This window comes from Acinonyx jubatus, chromosome B2 (genome assembly GCF_027475565.1).
Source record: "Acinonyx jubatus isolate Ajub_Pintada_27869175 chromosome B2, VMU_Ajub_asm_v1.0, whole genome shotgun sequence".
Classification (NCBI taxonomy): domain Eukaryota; kingdom Metazoa; phylum Chordata; class Mammalia; order Carnivora; family Felidae; genus Acinonyx; species Acinonyx jubatus.
This window is the reverse complement of record NC_069385.1, coordinates 36,256,082-36,271,109: the sequence shown is the minus strand read 5'-3', so window position 1 is coordinate 36,271,109 and position 15,028 is coordinate 36,256,082. Positions and strand designations below refer to the sequence as shown.

At 36.9% G+C, this 15,028-nt stretch overlaps 1 protein-coding gene across 7 annotated transcripts in view; it reads right to left on the bottom strand.

Moving 5' to 3' along the window:
• The window catches only part of PTPRK (protein tyrosine phosphatase receptor type K), a 554,739-nt gene that overhangs the window by 93,547 nt on the left and 446,164 nt on the right, over positions 1 to 15,028 (bottom strand). For all 7 annotated transcript variants that reach the window (XM_027056952.2, XM_053222257.1, XM_027056947.2 and 4 more), the window contains exons 12-13: positions 3,146 to 3,419; positions 369 to 405 (exon numbers count right to left, since the gene is read on the bottom strand). In XM_027056952.2, coding sequence (XP_026912753.1) covers positions 369 to 405; positions 3,146 to 3,419 — 311 coding nt within the window. The remainder of the gene's footprint in view (positions 1 to 368; positions 406 to 3,145; positions 3,420 to 15,028) is intronic.

Genomic DNA, 15,028 nt, shown 5'->3' with positions numbered 1-15,028 from the left:
ACAAGCAATTTGCTATTTTGAGCTGATATTGCTGAGCTTTTCCTAATACACTGGTTGATCAGTAGCATAAGACCTTTCAGACGCTAACTGGCAGAAATAAGCCCTTCTAAGGTTTTCTAAATCCTTCCTATCCTCCTAACACGACTCCTCCAGTCAAGTGCTAGAGGTTGGGAAGTAGAACCCTATCAGGTGTTAAAGACACCCAAGTGAGTCAGAGAACTTGGCTGGCAGTTTAACCGGGCCCTACTACAAATACTCTGTAATAGAAGTGCCACATTTAATTAGCCCTGAAGCAGGGAACAGAGCTCTTTCATTTTAGAAAGCGGGGCGAATGGAATCTCAAGGAAAAAAAAAGGCAAACCTCTTACCTTTTGTAGCGATTCGTACACACTGGGTTTTAGTTTCCTGATGGAGCAAAACATGAAAGAACATAGTCAGTGTACAGACAATATTTCCTATTACATAATCTGGAGCTATAAATTAGGTTTGGGAAGAACAGAATCTCAATATTAAGGAAACTTTTTTATTTTTAAAATGTATTTTCGGATATATTTTTTTAAACCCTGAAGTAAGAACATTTACAAATTTTTTATCATTTTCTAAAAATTCAGGGGTCTGTTTTCCTCTGTAATGAAACAGGCTATCTTGTCTGGGACAAGTAGCTAAAGCATTCTATTTGTACTTACTGTACTTTTTGAATGATTAGAAAGAAAAATGTGTTTGCAGAGCTAATACAAATCAGACCCAAACACAAACTTCATTCTTGCCACACAGCTGTAGACTCAGACCAAAGCTGAACATCACATCCTCTCGCTTGGATCCTAGCACGACTAATGAGTTAAATGACAGTACTTAGAAAGATCATCCAAAGGTTGTATCCCAATGAAGCGAGGATTTACCTGTTCTTTTTTTTCTTCCCTTTTGAATTTAGGTGTTAGGAGTTAGCTATTTCTCATTGGGACTATTTTCCTATTCTTGCTAGACAGATGGAGTTGAGGAAGGAGAAGTTGACAAGGGAAGGGACAAAAATGATTTCAGATTCTTTTTCTTTTCTTTTTGATGTTGTGTGGTGGCACTAAGCAGTGGAATACGTCTCTAGGCCCACACCACACACCTTTAGGACTTCGTTGATTCAGTTCAAATCTTTGAATATACAAGAGGTTGGAAAAGATGGTAAAGCCAGTGAACAAAACAAAGGCTATTTGTTTGAGGATGTATTTATAACTCCATCTTGAGTATTTCTATATATTGATCAACCAAGAGTTTTCCACTTCCTCGTAAGCATTTACTACTTTTCAATTACACAGAACAAAGCACTGAGGAGGAATTAGTAGTAAAACATACAACTTTGAACTTCTATTACTTAATTGTGACGTGAGGCCTTTACAGTGCGTTCCAAGAGAGATTGTTTCGCATTCCCACAAAGGCCCAAAGGGATTCTGATTTCCTAAAAGCAATCGCTCTTAATTCTATCAGGATTTCCAGCCTCTGCTGGTAGGAAGCCCATCGATTTTGGAACTATTTGCCAAGGTAACCATGAGATATATTGTTGCTCTTCTGTAATTTGATTAAACCACATGTAGATATATTAAGAATGCGGAGAGAACATTCATATCGAGGCTTTTAAAGAGTGCCAGGGAAAATCCTTTATAAGTAACAGACATTCATTAACACTCCTCTTATACCACAGTCCAAGTAATGAAAGTTAATTTAGAATCTCTCACATCTTTAAAGATGAATACCCAAATGCAGAACCGTGTTTTCTACCACTATGCTACTTTATACCCAGAATGGAATACTAACTTCCATAGTCTTCTCGTTTTGGGGTAGTCCAATTGTACCAGTGATGTGCAAACATGTGCATGCGGGAGGCGGGCAGTCAGCCTGTCTCGAAAGACTCCCACTTATGTAGAAATAAACTAGATAGAAGATGAGAATAACATTTTCAACCAGAGGCAGCCTGTGGCTTTGGAGAACATCCTAGAAGGTGCTGTGGCATTCTTCTTTGCCATCTACTGGCAAAAGAATATAGGTAAGCTGAAAGATAGAGCTCTCATTCAAAAGCAGCCAGTCAATACCCCAGGTTCTCATGGCCCCCGCAGAAAAGCAAATACATTTTGTCTTTCAATTTAACTATTCCAAAATATAATATGTCTGTTGCAATTGGATATCACGGATGTCACATCATCTTCCAGGTACCCACCTCAGGGACTCAATTACCCAAAGCCAGAAATTTCCTATACAGCTACAAGTACACAAAATATGTCAGTTTTCTATTGGATTTCAAATTGTAGGGGTTTTCTATTCTTGGCATTTTTTTTCCCCTATCCCTTCCTAAAAAAAAAAAAAATTAAATAAGTTTTAGGAAAGAAAATCTTCCAAAGAGAACAGCATGAGGCACGAAAGGCCAGGTTATTTCCCCACATATGGAACCACCGGTAGTTTCTATCTTCCTGTTGTGTTTTCCTCTTCAATATTCATTTGGGATCAGTGGCAGTGTTCAAAAACAACTGTGTCCAAAATGGGAAAAGGAGGGGCAACCGGGGAAACGGAGAACAGACTTCGCTAATGGCACAGCATCCCTCCATCTCCAGGCAGCCTCCTGTTTAGGTTGTGTCAGATATGCCACAGGCACCCTATTACTTTGTAATCAGAGGATTGTTACTTCTTATTTACTATTTGGCTTGTACCCTCTGAAAAGTTTATAAGGGTTTATTAGCCTGCTGTGGAGCACGCATTCTGTTTATCCTGCAGTAAATTTAATCTTCTGAAGTGCGCCACTACTGAGCAAAGAAGACAGAACAATGCCCGGTATTTACTGGGCCTTCAGTCCCAGCGGCAGCACACCCAACTTCTCAAATCATTTTCCTCACAATTGTTCTTGTGGGCTTTCCTGAAGAAGGTTCACGGAGAAGCAGTTACTAGGAAACAGGAATCCAGAGCGATGGAACTGGCACGGAGCCCCAACCCTACAGTAGGCCCGGAACTGTGCGCCCTGTTGGGAACAGAAACAACACCCCCCTACACACCGTTTCCCCCCACCTTTTTTTTATTTTCTTCCTGACACATGCTACTGAGTATTTATAAAATTCAACTGCAGCTCTTCCTCAGGGCAGTGAAAAAGCAAATTTGGGGTGAGGCTCACCTTCTCCACACTGCTCATTGCCTGGAAGTAGATGTTGTATCCTTTGCGTGGAGCCAAAGGAGGGTTCCAAAAGCCCTGATAGGTCCTGTTGTCGCCCACTGTGAATGGGGCAGGTTCAGGAAGATTCCCTGGGGGTAGTTCCGCAGCGAAGTAGTATGGAGAACCCCCACTCAGGGCATTTTGGTATGTAACGGGAACCTGGTAGCATTCCATGGCTCCAGCTTCTCTCTTGGTTCGGTGTGGGTGCAACTCCTCCACAACAATCTGATAGGCACTTTTTGGAAAAAGAAGAAAAAAAAAGCACACACTTAGAGATTCTGGATACTAAGATTTCTGGGGGGAAATGAGGTATTTACAATTAACATGCAACAATTTAAAGTTTGAAAGTCAGTCTCAACCCACAGCATTCTTTCTCCCCCACCCCCACCCCCCCAGCTATTTTGCCATAACATAGAATTTCATGTGGATTCTCCCTTCCCCCAAACCCAACATGGTTACTAAGGAACTGGAAAAAGTAAGAAGAATCACCGTAGAACGCTATGCATTTTTTTTTTTTAATGTTGAGAAATGAGTCACCTTAATAAGAAACCTGACATTAGCAAGAGACACATGATAGATTAAGTTCTTTGTCTGATATTTTTAAATGTTTAAAGTTAACATTTTCTTTGAAATGATAGAGTAGAAGACCCTGCTCCAGGGCCCAACAGAACGGGGCCTCAGGGTGGGGCTCAAAGCGGCAGTTTGTGGGGCTGTCATCACATTAGAGACAGAGTGTGCTGACAGGCTTCTCCACATCCTGACCTTGCCATGGCATCAACATGGGCTCAGAGCTACGCAGATCTAAAGCACAAGTGACATGCTGCAAAACGGGCACAGATGGACAGAAATCTGTCCTCCTCACCGAAATAGACAGCTTCCTTCTTCTGGAGCTGTTAATAATAAAATCTTACAAATTGTAGAAACAGATGGCATTTGCCCTATTAAAGCTTGAACTAAACCTTCTAATACCTTCCTTCAAAGTCTTAAAACTTTCCTACAACTTAAAACTTTCCTATCTGTAAGATAACAGAGGAAAGAAAAAATAATGCAACTTTAAAATAAAGGTCTGCTTAATCACTAATATTTTTTTTATCAATTACAAGTGATATATTAATATTTTTTCTTTTTAAAATTTAAAATTTGTTTTTTTCATTTTAAAAGAATGTTAATGTTTATTTTCTTTGAGAGAGAGAGAGAGAGAGCAGGATAGAGAGAGGAGGACAGAGGATCCAAAGCAGGTTGTGTGCTGTCAGTAGAGAGCCCAAAGCAGAGCTCGAACTCTTGAACCACGAGATCATGACCTGAGCCGAAGTTGGATGCTTAAGCAACTGAGCCACTCAGGTGCCCCAATATTTTTTCTTTGTAGGATATTCTTCAGGAAAACTTTTTTTTTTTTTTTTAGGTAACATACACCTGAGAAAGTTGACATTATTAATATATTTTATATGTTTTTGAATTTGAAATTAATATATTTTATATGTTTTGAATTTAAAATTCCCCCAAATTATGAAAAGTGCATTATGGTAGGTTATATAAATTGAATAAAAATAAGCTGTCTGTAGAGCTGTTTGAATCTTGAATCTCTAGGGCAAATATGCTCCTTCTATATAGGGATGACAGTCACTGAATGACTCTCCAGCAGGAATAGAATATTTTCTTTAATGAACTTCCATAAAAAGAAAGAGGAGTAGAGGTGCCTGGGTGGCTGAGTTGGTTAAGCGTCGGACTCTTGATTTCAGCTCATATGATCTCACGGTTTGTGAGATCGAGCCCCGTGTCAGGCTCTGAGCTGACAGCATGGAGCCTGCTTGGCATTCTCCCTCTCTGCCCCTTCCTTGCTCGCACTCTCTCCTTTCTCAAAAAAAAGAAAAAAAAAAAAGAAAGAGGAGGGAAAGACACAGAGAGAGTAGAGAGACAGGCAGACATACCAAGAGAGAGACAGAGAGAGAGAAAATGAATTTGCATCTATCATAATGAAAAATTAAATTTTATATCAGTTTAGATTTAGTATAAATTCTAACTTAATATAAGCTCTGTTATACCTACAAACAGAAAACCTTCATAGAATAAAAGAAAGCTTTATAAAAGTTTTCTTTTCTTCCTAATATTTAAATTCCCATTTTCCATTAAAATATTGCTAGGAACTTGGTAGTTTGGTATTTATCGCTTTTCCTTTAGAAATAGGACAGAAAGTGTAGTAATGTCAGAAATCTAGATTTGGGCAGGCAACTAAGACAGAAATCTATGTTATTTGAAATTACATGTAGTCCATCATTCTCTATACTTCTGCCAGTTTGGGTCTCTAAGGTTCTAGGAATGCTATTGACAGGATACATGCTCTCTGAGGGGTCCATGGAGCAGTCACTCGTCAGTTTTAAAATACAGGAAGTACATAAGCATAGCCCTTGGAGAGAAAAATGAATCATAGCTGACCTATGCTATGTTAAGAAAGCCTAATCATTTTTTTCCATTTATTTTCAATTTAGAATCCATATTTGTATGCATTATACATTGTGTATACATTTACGTATCCTGTGGATACATACTTTTAGGTAGATAAATTTACACACGCACACTCCCCAAACAAGTCTAATCCCATATTCTTGCTCTAGTGGGCGATAATGATAATTACCCATCTTCATTAATTATTTAACCTAATCCTTAAAAATAAACTCCTTGTTCATTATCCCTTATCTCTACAAAAATCCAGAAAATCTAGTCAACAGTCTTAACTAATTCTGTTAGACCGACATAGGTTGTACATTCCAAATTAAGGAATTTCGCGCAAGAGGGCTTGTCTCTCCACATCTATTAGGAGCAAAGCAAACTAACGATGCTGGAGAGGATTAAAAGAAGAAAAGGTGCATTCTGGTCTTGGGGAAAGATCTCATTGAACTTGAGATGAAATCCCAAACTAAATATTACAAAGCTCATTTTTAAAAGAAATCATCTTCCTTCATTGATCAATTTCTGTGAGCAGGCTGTTCTTACAACAGCCTCACTTCTACTTTTTAACAACCTGTTCTTTTTTTCTCCCCTGCTATTTCTTATTTATCAATACGAATTAATTAAAGGAAGGAAAATAAAGAACGAGAAATCAAATTAGAAGTGATTTAGCTGATTACATGAAATGGGCCCGGGCTTTTCCATCCTTGTGGATGCCTAATTACCTAATGGTACTTAACTCTAGCTGGAACTAAATATTATTTGAGCTTAGTACTCTAGCAATTTAAAATATTCCAAAGTCACCTAAATAGTTTTATTCACTCTGCCCATATTTCGTATTTCCCCCATTCCTTTTAATTGAAGTTTTAAAATATGTCTATAATTAAGATAAAATCAATATAGTGGCATTATGAATCTTCACTTGATGCTGAAAATATGATTTCCTTATGTTAAACAACTAAAAATGACTTCACTTCACTATAATTTAATTTGGTTAGAATTGGTATGTAGTCAATTTTAGTTTTGAAGGAGGCCAAACGATGACTTTTCACCATACAATTTTCCTTCAGTTACAAGACTAAAAAAATAGACAAGAGGATTTTGCCATTAGCTCAAAAAGTGATTATATGATACATATGGTAGATGGTCTTCCTGGTTTAACACTTAAAATTGTTGAAGCCGAACCCCAAATTACATATAACAGCCTGCCATGTTTTTGTTTTTAACCCATTAGTAAGAAAAACTGCTGAGAATCTGGTTTTAGTTTTAGATCGTATCACTTCTTGGTGATGGCAAAGAGCAAATTATACAATTGTACACACTTCTCATTTTGTATCTGAAATGTCTCCTTAAAGCTTCAGGAGAAATTTCCTCGCTCCAGTGTGGTGCTATTTCTCCTATGAACAAACTTCCAAAGATCTCATGGCCACCATTGCTCATATCATCCTAATGGAAATATTTTGATGATCCACAGAGTAAAGGTTTAAATACCGTTTTGGTGACCATGATATTTCCTGTGCTTCATCTCTTACCTCCTTAAACATACAAGTCATGTCCCTCGTGACTTCCCTATTTCTGTAAGAGGAACTATCAGTTTCTGAATCAACAAAGCTCTAAATCCTGGCATTAACTTTAATAAGTTCTATTTTTAACTATGTTCTACCTCCCTTGTAATATTTCTTTTCATTCCCACTGTTTCCATCAATAGGAGAGTATTTACAACATTATATTCACATTACTGGCTTAGTTTACTTCCTTCCATTTTTTTCTTCATGTATTCCAGGCACCCATCCATCCACCCACCCATCACTCCATCCACTCACTCTATTATTTTTTGAGTATTCTCTACATACCATGAACTGTTCATGAAGAATGCAAAAGAGAACCATTTTTCAAACTTCTGATACTTTCCTAAAACACTACTTTAGGCATTGACTACTGTTCTCTAACATTCCACTTTGTCAAAACTATGTGAACCTCTCCCACTGTCAAAATCTATTCTACTGGGGTTAATATCTTACCACATCTCTTACCTTATATCTCCACTCTTGCTCTCACTACTTCCTGATACTCATTCTCCATTTCAAACTTGAATGACCACTGTTACCAAACATACCATACATACTGTCAAAGAGCTTCCGCCTTTTTCCTTTTCTAGCTTTTCTACTTCTGCTATAAAGCCTTCTCTGACTAGTTCACTTCTTAGTGTTACTCTGTCTTCTAAAGGCAATGGAGGGAACTCTGGTGGTAACTGAGGGTTGAAGTGGGGGGTTAGACATTAGAGTCAAGTGGGATGCTTTTGCAGTTTAGTCCTCAATCCATCCACAGATCATAATGACACAAATTCGTTGAGAAGAACCATCAGGGGTATCTCTCAAGAATTCTGGGTTTGAAAAAAGGCCCCAGACCACTGTCTTATAATATTAATTATATTTATTTACAAGGTTAGTGTTTATCACTAACCCACTACATTAAAAATATTATCTGGTATTTAGCTACACATAATGGGAATTGTATTTTTAACTATTGTGTCCATCCATTCACTCATCAAATATGTACTGAGTGCCTATTATATGTCACACACTATTTTAAGTGCTGAGGTTACAATGAGCACAGTAGTAAAAGTCCCTGCTGTCATGAAGCTTACATTCTAGTGCAAAATACAAATAAACAAATTAAAAAACAAACACACGATATGTCAAGATGAGGTAAGTGCTCTAAAGAAAAATAAAGCAGGATAAGGGAAATGAGGAATCATAGGATTGAAGAATTCTATTTTATATGTGGTTGTCAAGAGAGACTTCTGTGACAAAGTGCCCTTTAGGGAGAAGCCTGAAGGGGAAGATTCAGCTCCGTGGCTGCTTTGATCAGTTACCTCCTCCTGTAAAATAAATTCCCCTAGAATTGTGGCTCAAAACAATAAGCATTTCATATTGTGCAGTTTCTGTGGGCCAGAAATTTGGGAGTGGCTTAACCAAAGAGTTCTGGTTCTGGGTGTCTTGTAAGGTCACAATCAAGTTATTAGCTGGGGCTGCAGTACTTAAAGGCTGGGGAGAAGATTTCACAGAAAGGGCATACCTCCTTTCATTTTCAGATAGAAAACAATCTACCTCCTAGGATTCTGTGGAATAAATTAAAATGACATCTATTTGATTTTACTTGGGTCCTATGGCTTGTATAAAGGGTAAAGAGATGGCAAAATAGGGCAAAAAGAGGAATTACATCTTGCTTAAATTTCAAAGCATTTTTACTGGAGTTCAAGTAATGTCTATGTCATGGCAGCAGTTAGAAATATCAGGTGCCACTATATAATCTCTTTAAATTGCTGAGATGAAATAGAATATTCTGCAAATTAGGATAGTAGTCCTAATGTTTCAAGTTGTATATAAGTGAACAATTGACCTGGGGAGTAACTCTAATACACAATGTTTGCATTCCAACCAATACAGATATAGTACACATATAATGTTAATGTTAATCTGTATTTCTGTTAAGCTATCACGGAACATCAGACAATGTCTTTTCCTAATATAACTGTGAAAAATATAGTGGATTTTTTTTCAGCTATTATTTAAATTCCAGTTAACATACAATGTCATACTAATTTCATGTGTACAATATAGTGATTCAACAATTCCATATAATACCCAGTGCTCATCACAAATACACTCTTTAATCCCCACCACTTGTTTCACCCACCCCCTTAGCCACTCCCCTCTGGTAACCATTAGTTGGTTTTCCATAGTTAAATTCTGTTTCTTAGTTTCTCTCTCTCTTTCCTTTGCTCATTTGTTTTGGAAATCATATGGTATTTATCTTTCTCTGACTGGCTTACTTTGCTTAGCATAATACTCTCTAACTCCATCCATGGTGTTGCAAATGACAAGATTTCATCCTTTTTATGGCAGAGTAATATTCCATTGTGTTTGTATGTGTATATATAAATATATATACCACATCTTATTTATTTATTTATTTATTTATTTATTTATTTATAAATTTACATCCAAATCAGTTAGCATATAGTGCAACAATGATTTCAGGAGTAGATTCCTTAATGCCCCTTACCCATTTAGCCCATTCCCTCTCCCACAACACCTCCAGTAACCCTCTGTTTGTTCTCCATACTTAAGAGTCTCTTATGTTCTGTCCCCCTCCCTGTTTTTATATTATTTTTGCTTCCCTTCCCTTATGTTCATCTGTCCTGTGTCTTAAGGTCCTCATATGAGTGAAGTCATATGATATGTGTCTTTCTCTGACTAATTTCGCCTAGCATAATATCCTCTAATTCCATCCACATAGTTGCAAATGGCAAGATTTCATTTGTTTTTGATTACCGGGTAATACTCCATTGTATATATACACCACATCTTTTTTATCCATTCATCCATCGATGGACATTTGGGATCTTTCCATACTTAGGCTATTGTTGATAGTGCTGCTATAAACATTGGGGTGCATGTGTCCCTTCAAAACGTCATATCTGTATCCCTTGGATAAATACCTAGTAGTGCAATTGCTGGGTTGCAGGGTAGTTCTATTTTTAATATTTTGAGGAAACTCCATACTGTTTACCAGAGTGGCTGAACCAGTTTGCATTCCCACCAGCAATGCAAAAGAGATCCTTTCTCTCTGCAGCCTCACTAATGCCTGTTGTCACCTGAGTTGTTAGTGTTAGCCATTCTGACAGGTGTGAGGTGGTATCTCATTGTGGTTTTGATTTGTATTTCACTGATAATGAGTGATGTGGAAATTTTTTCATGTGGTAGTTGGCCATCTGGATATCTTCCTTGGTGAAGTGTCTATTCATATCTTTTGCCCATTTCTTCACTAGATCGTTTGGTTTTTGGGTGTTGGGTTTGATAAGTTCTTTATAGATTTTGGATACTAACCCTTTATCTGATATGTTGTTTGCAAATATCTTCTCCCATTCTGTTGGTGGCCTTTTAGTTTTGCTGATTGTTTCGTTTGCTGTGCAGAAGATTTTTATTTTGATGAGGTCCCAATAGTTCGTTTTTGTTTTTGTTTCCTTTGCCTCTGGAGAAGTGGTGAGTAAGAAGTTGTTGTGGCCAAGATCAAAGAGGTTTTTGTCTGCTTTCTCCTCGAGGATTTTGATGGCTTCCTGCCTTACATTTAGGTCTTTCATCCATTTTGAGTTTATTTTTGTGTGTGGTGTAAGAAAGTGGTCCAGGTTCATTCTGTCCAGTTTTCTCAGAACCACGTGCTAAAGAGACTATCTTTATTCAATTGGATATTCTTTCCTGCTTTGCCAAAGATTAGTTGGCGAACATTTGTGGGTCCATTTCTGGGTTCTCTATTCTGTTCTATTGATCTGAGTGTCTGTTCTTGTGCCAGTACCATACTGTCTTGAGGATTACAGCTTTGTAGTACAGCTTGAAGTCCAGGACTGTGATGCCTCCTGCTTTGGTTTTCTTTTTCCAGATTGCTTTGGCTATTTGGGGCCTTTACTGGTTCCATACAAATGTTAGGATTGTTTGCTCTAGCTCTGTGAAGAATGCTGCTGTTATTTTAATAGGCATTGCATTGAACATGTAGACTGCTTTGGACAGTATCGACATTTAAACAATATTTATTCTTCCTACCCAGGTGCATGGAATATTTTTCCATTTTTTTATGTCTTCAATTTCTTTCATAAGCTTTCTATAGTTTTCAATGTATAGATTTTTTACCTCTTTGGTTTGATTTATTCCTAGATATTTTATGAGTTTTGATGCAATTGTAAATGGGAATAATTCCATGATTTCTCTTTCTGTTGTTTCATTGTTGGTGTATAGGAATGCAACCAATTTGTGAGCATTGATTTTATATCTTGCAACTTTGCTGAATTGATGAATCAGTTCTAGCAGTTTTTTGGTGGAATCTTTTGGGTTTTCCATATAGAGTATCATGTCATCTGAGAAGAGTGAAAGTTTGACCTCCTCCTGGCCGGTTTGAATGCCTTTTATTTCTTTGTGTTGTCTGATCTCAAAGGCTAAGACTTCCAATACTACATTGAATAACAGTGGTGAGAGTGGACATCCCTGTCTTGTTCCTGACCTTAGGGGGAAAGCTCTCAGTTTTTCCCCATTGAGGGTGATATTAGCGTTGGGTCTTTAATATATGACTTTTATGATCTTGAGGTATGATCTTTCTATCCCTACTTTCTTGAGGGTTTTTATCAAGAAAGGATGCTGTATATTGTCAAATGCTTTCTCTGCATCTATTGAGAGGATCATACGGTTCTTGTCCTTTATTTTATTGATGTGATGAATCACATTGATTGTTTTGCAGATATTGAACCAGTCCTGCATCCCAGGTATAAATCCCAATTGGCGTGGTGAATAATTCTTTTAATGTATTGCTGGATCCGGTAGGCTAATATCTTGTTGAGGATTTTTGCATTCATGTTCATCAGGGAAATTGGTCTATAGTTCTCCTTTTTAATGGGGTCTCTGTCTGGTTTTGGAATCAAGGTAATTCTGGCTTCACAGAAAGAGTTTGGAAGTTTTCCTTCCATTTCTAGTTTTTGGAACACCTTCAAGAGAATAGGTGTTAACTCTTCCTTAAATGTTTGACAGAATTCCCCCGGAAAGCCATCTGGCCCTGGACTCTTGTTTTTTGGAGACTTTTGATTACTAATTCGATTTCTTTATGGTTATCGTTCTGTTTAAATTTTCTATTTCTTCCTGTTTCAGTTTTGGTAGTGCATATGTTTCTAGGAATTTGTCCATTTCTTCCAGATTGCCCATTTTATTGGTGTATAATTGCTCATAATATTCTTATTATTGTTTTTAAATATTCTTATTATTGTTTTTATTTCTGTTGTGTTGGTTGTGATCTCTCCTCTTTCATTATTGATTTTATTTATTTGGGTCCTTTCCTTTTTCTTTTTAAACAAACTGGCCAGTGGTTTATCAATTTTGTTAACACTTTCAAAGAACCAGCTTCTCGTTTCATTGGTCTGTTCTACTGTTTTTTTGGTTTCGATAGCATTAATTTTGGCTCTAATCTTTATTATTTCCTGTCTTCCGCCGGTCTTGGGCTTTATTTGCTGTCCTTTTTCCAGCTCCTTAAGGTGTAAAGTTAGGTTGTGTATCTGAGATCTTTCTTCCTTCTTTAGGAAGGCCTGGATTGCTATATACTTTCCTCTTATGACCACCTTTGCTGAGTCCCAGAGGTTTTGGGTTGTGGTGTTATCAGTTTCATTGGCTTCCATGTTCTTTTTAATTTCTTCTTTAACTTCTTGGTTAGCCCATTCATTCTTTAGTAGGATGTTCTGTAGTCTCCAAGTATCTGTTACCTTTCTAAATTTTTTTTTGTGGTTGATTTCGAGTTTCATAGCATTATGGTCTGAAAAGATGCATGGTATGATCTTGATCTTTTTGTACCTGTTGAGGATGATTTGTGTCCCAGTATGTGGTCTATTCTGGAGAACGTTCCATGTGCACTGGAGAAGAATGTATATTCTGCTGCTTTAGGATGAAATGTTGTGAACATATCTGTTAAGTCCATCTTGTCCAGTGTGTCATTCCAAGCCATTGCTTCCTTGTTGATTTTTTGATTAGATGATCTGTCCATTGCTGTCAGTGGGGTGTTGAAGTCTCCTACTATTATGGTATTACTATTGATGAGTTTCTTTATGTTTGTGATTAATTGATTTTTATATTTGGGTTCTTCCACATTTGGTGCATAACTGTTTACAATTGTTAGGTCTTCTTGGTCTATAGACACCTTGATTATGATATAATGCCCTTTTGCATTCCTTGAAACAGTCTTTAGTTTAAAGTCTAGATTGTCTGATATAAGTATGGCTACTCTGGCTTTCTTTTGTTGACCATTACCATGATAGATGGTTCTTCATTCCCTTACGTTCAATCTGAAGGTGCCTTTAGATCTAAAGTGAGTCTCTTATAAACAGCATATAGATAGATCTTGTTTTCTTATTCATCCTGTTACACTATGTTTTTTGATAGGAGCATTTAGTCCATTGACGTTTAGAGTGAGTACTGAAACATATGAATTTATTGCCATTATGTTGCTTGTAGAGTTGGATTTTCTGGTGTTGTTCTCTGGTCCTTTCTAGTGTTTGCTGCTTTTGGTATTAATTAATTAATTAATTAATTAATTTTCATCTTTTATCCCCTCAGAGACTCCCCCTTAAAATTTCTTGCAGTTCTGGTTTAGTGGTCACAAACTCTAATTTTTGTTTGTCTGGGAAACTTTTTATCTCTCCTTCTATTTTGAATGACAGCCTTGCTGGATAAAGAATTCTTGGCTGCATATTTTTCTGATTCAGCACATTGAATACATCCTGCCACTCTTTTCTGGTCTGCCAAGTTTCTGTGGATAGGTCTGCTGCAAACCTGATCTGTCTTCCCTTGTAGGTTAAGGACTTTTTTCCCCTTGCTGCTTTCATGATTATTTCCTTGCCTGAGTATTTTGTGAATTTGACTATGATATGCCTTGTTGATGGTCGGTTTTTGTTGAATCTAATGGGAGTCCTCTGTGCGTCCTGGATTTTGATGTCTGTGTCTTTCCCCAGGTTAGGAAAGTTTTCTGCTATGATTTGCTCACATAACCCTTCTACCCCTATTTCTCTCTCTTCCTCTTCTGGGACCCCTATGACTCTGATGTTGTTCCTTTTTAATGAGTCACCAGTTTCTCTATGTCTTAAATTGTGCTCTTTTGCCTTAGTCTCCCTCTTTTCTTCTGCTTCATTATTCTCCATAAGTTTGTCCTCTATATCACTGATTCTCTGTTCTGCCTCATTCATCCTTGCTGCCCTGACATCCATTTGAGATTGCAGCTCAGTTATAGCATCTTTTATTTCATCCTGACTAGCTTTTACTTCTTTTATCTCCACAGAAAGGGATTCTAATCTATTTCAACTCCAGCTAGTATTCTTATTATCGTGATTCTAAATTCTGGTTCAGATATCTTACTTGTAACTGTGTTGGTTAAATCCCTGGCTGTCGTTTCCTCCTGTTCTTTCTTTTGGAGTGAATTCATTCATTTTGTCATTTTGAAGGGAGAAAAGGAATTAATGAGGTAAAAATTAAAATAAAAAAAAATAAAATGAAAAAATTAAAAACAAAACACACATACAAAAAAAAATCAAGTAAATGATGCTAGATCCTAGGTGTGTTTTGGTCTATGTGTTGAAAGGGGCTTGATAGAGAAAAAGGGGAAAGAAAAAAAAAAGGAAATCATTTGAAAATTTGAAAAAATAAATACACTTAAGTAGAATAAAATGAAATGATGGAAGTAAAATAGAATTTGAAAAAATTTACACAAAAGTAAAAAAAAGTAGAAAAAATTAGAGAAATGTTTTTAATAAAAGAGAAGAAACGAAAAAAGGAAAAAAAAAGAAAATTGAATAGATCGACTGGTGAACAGACT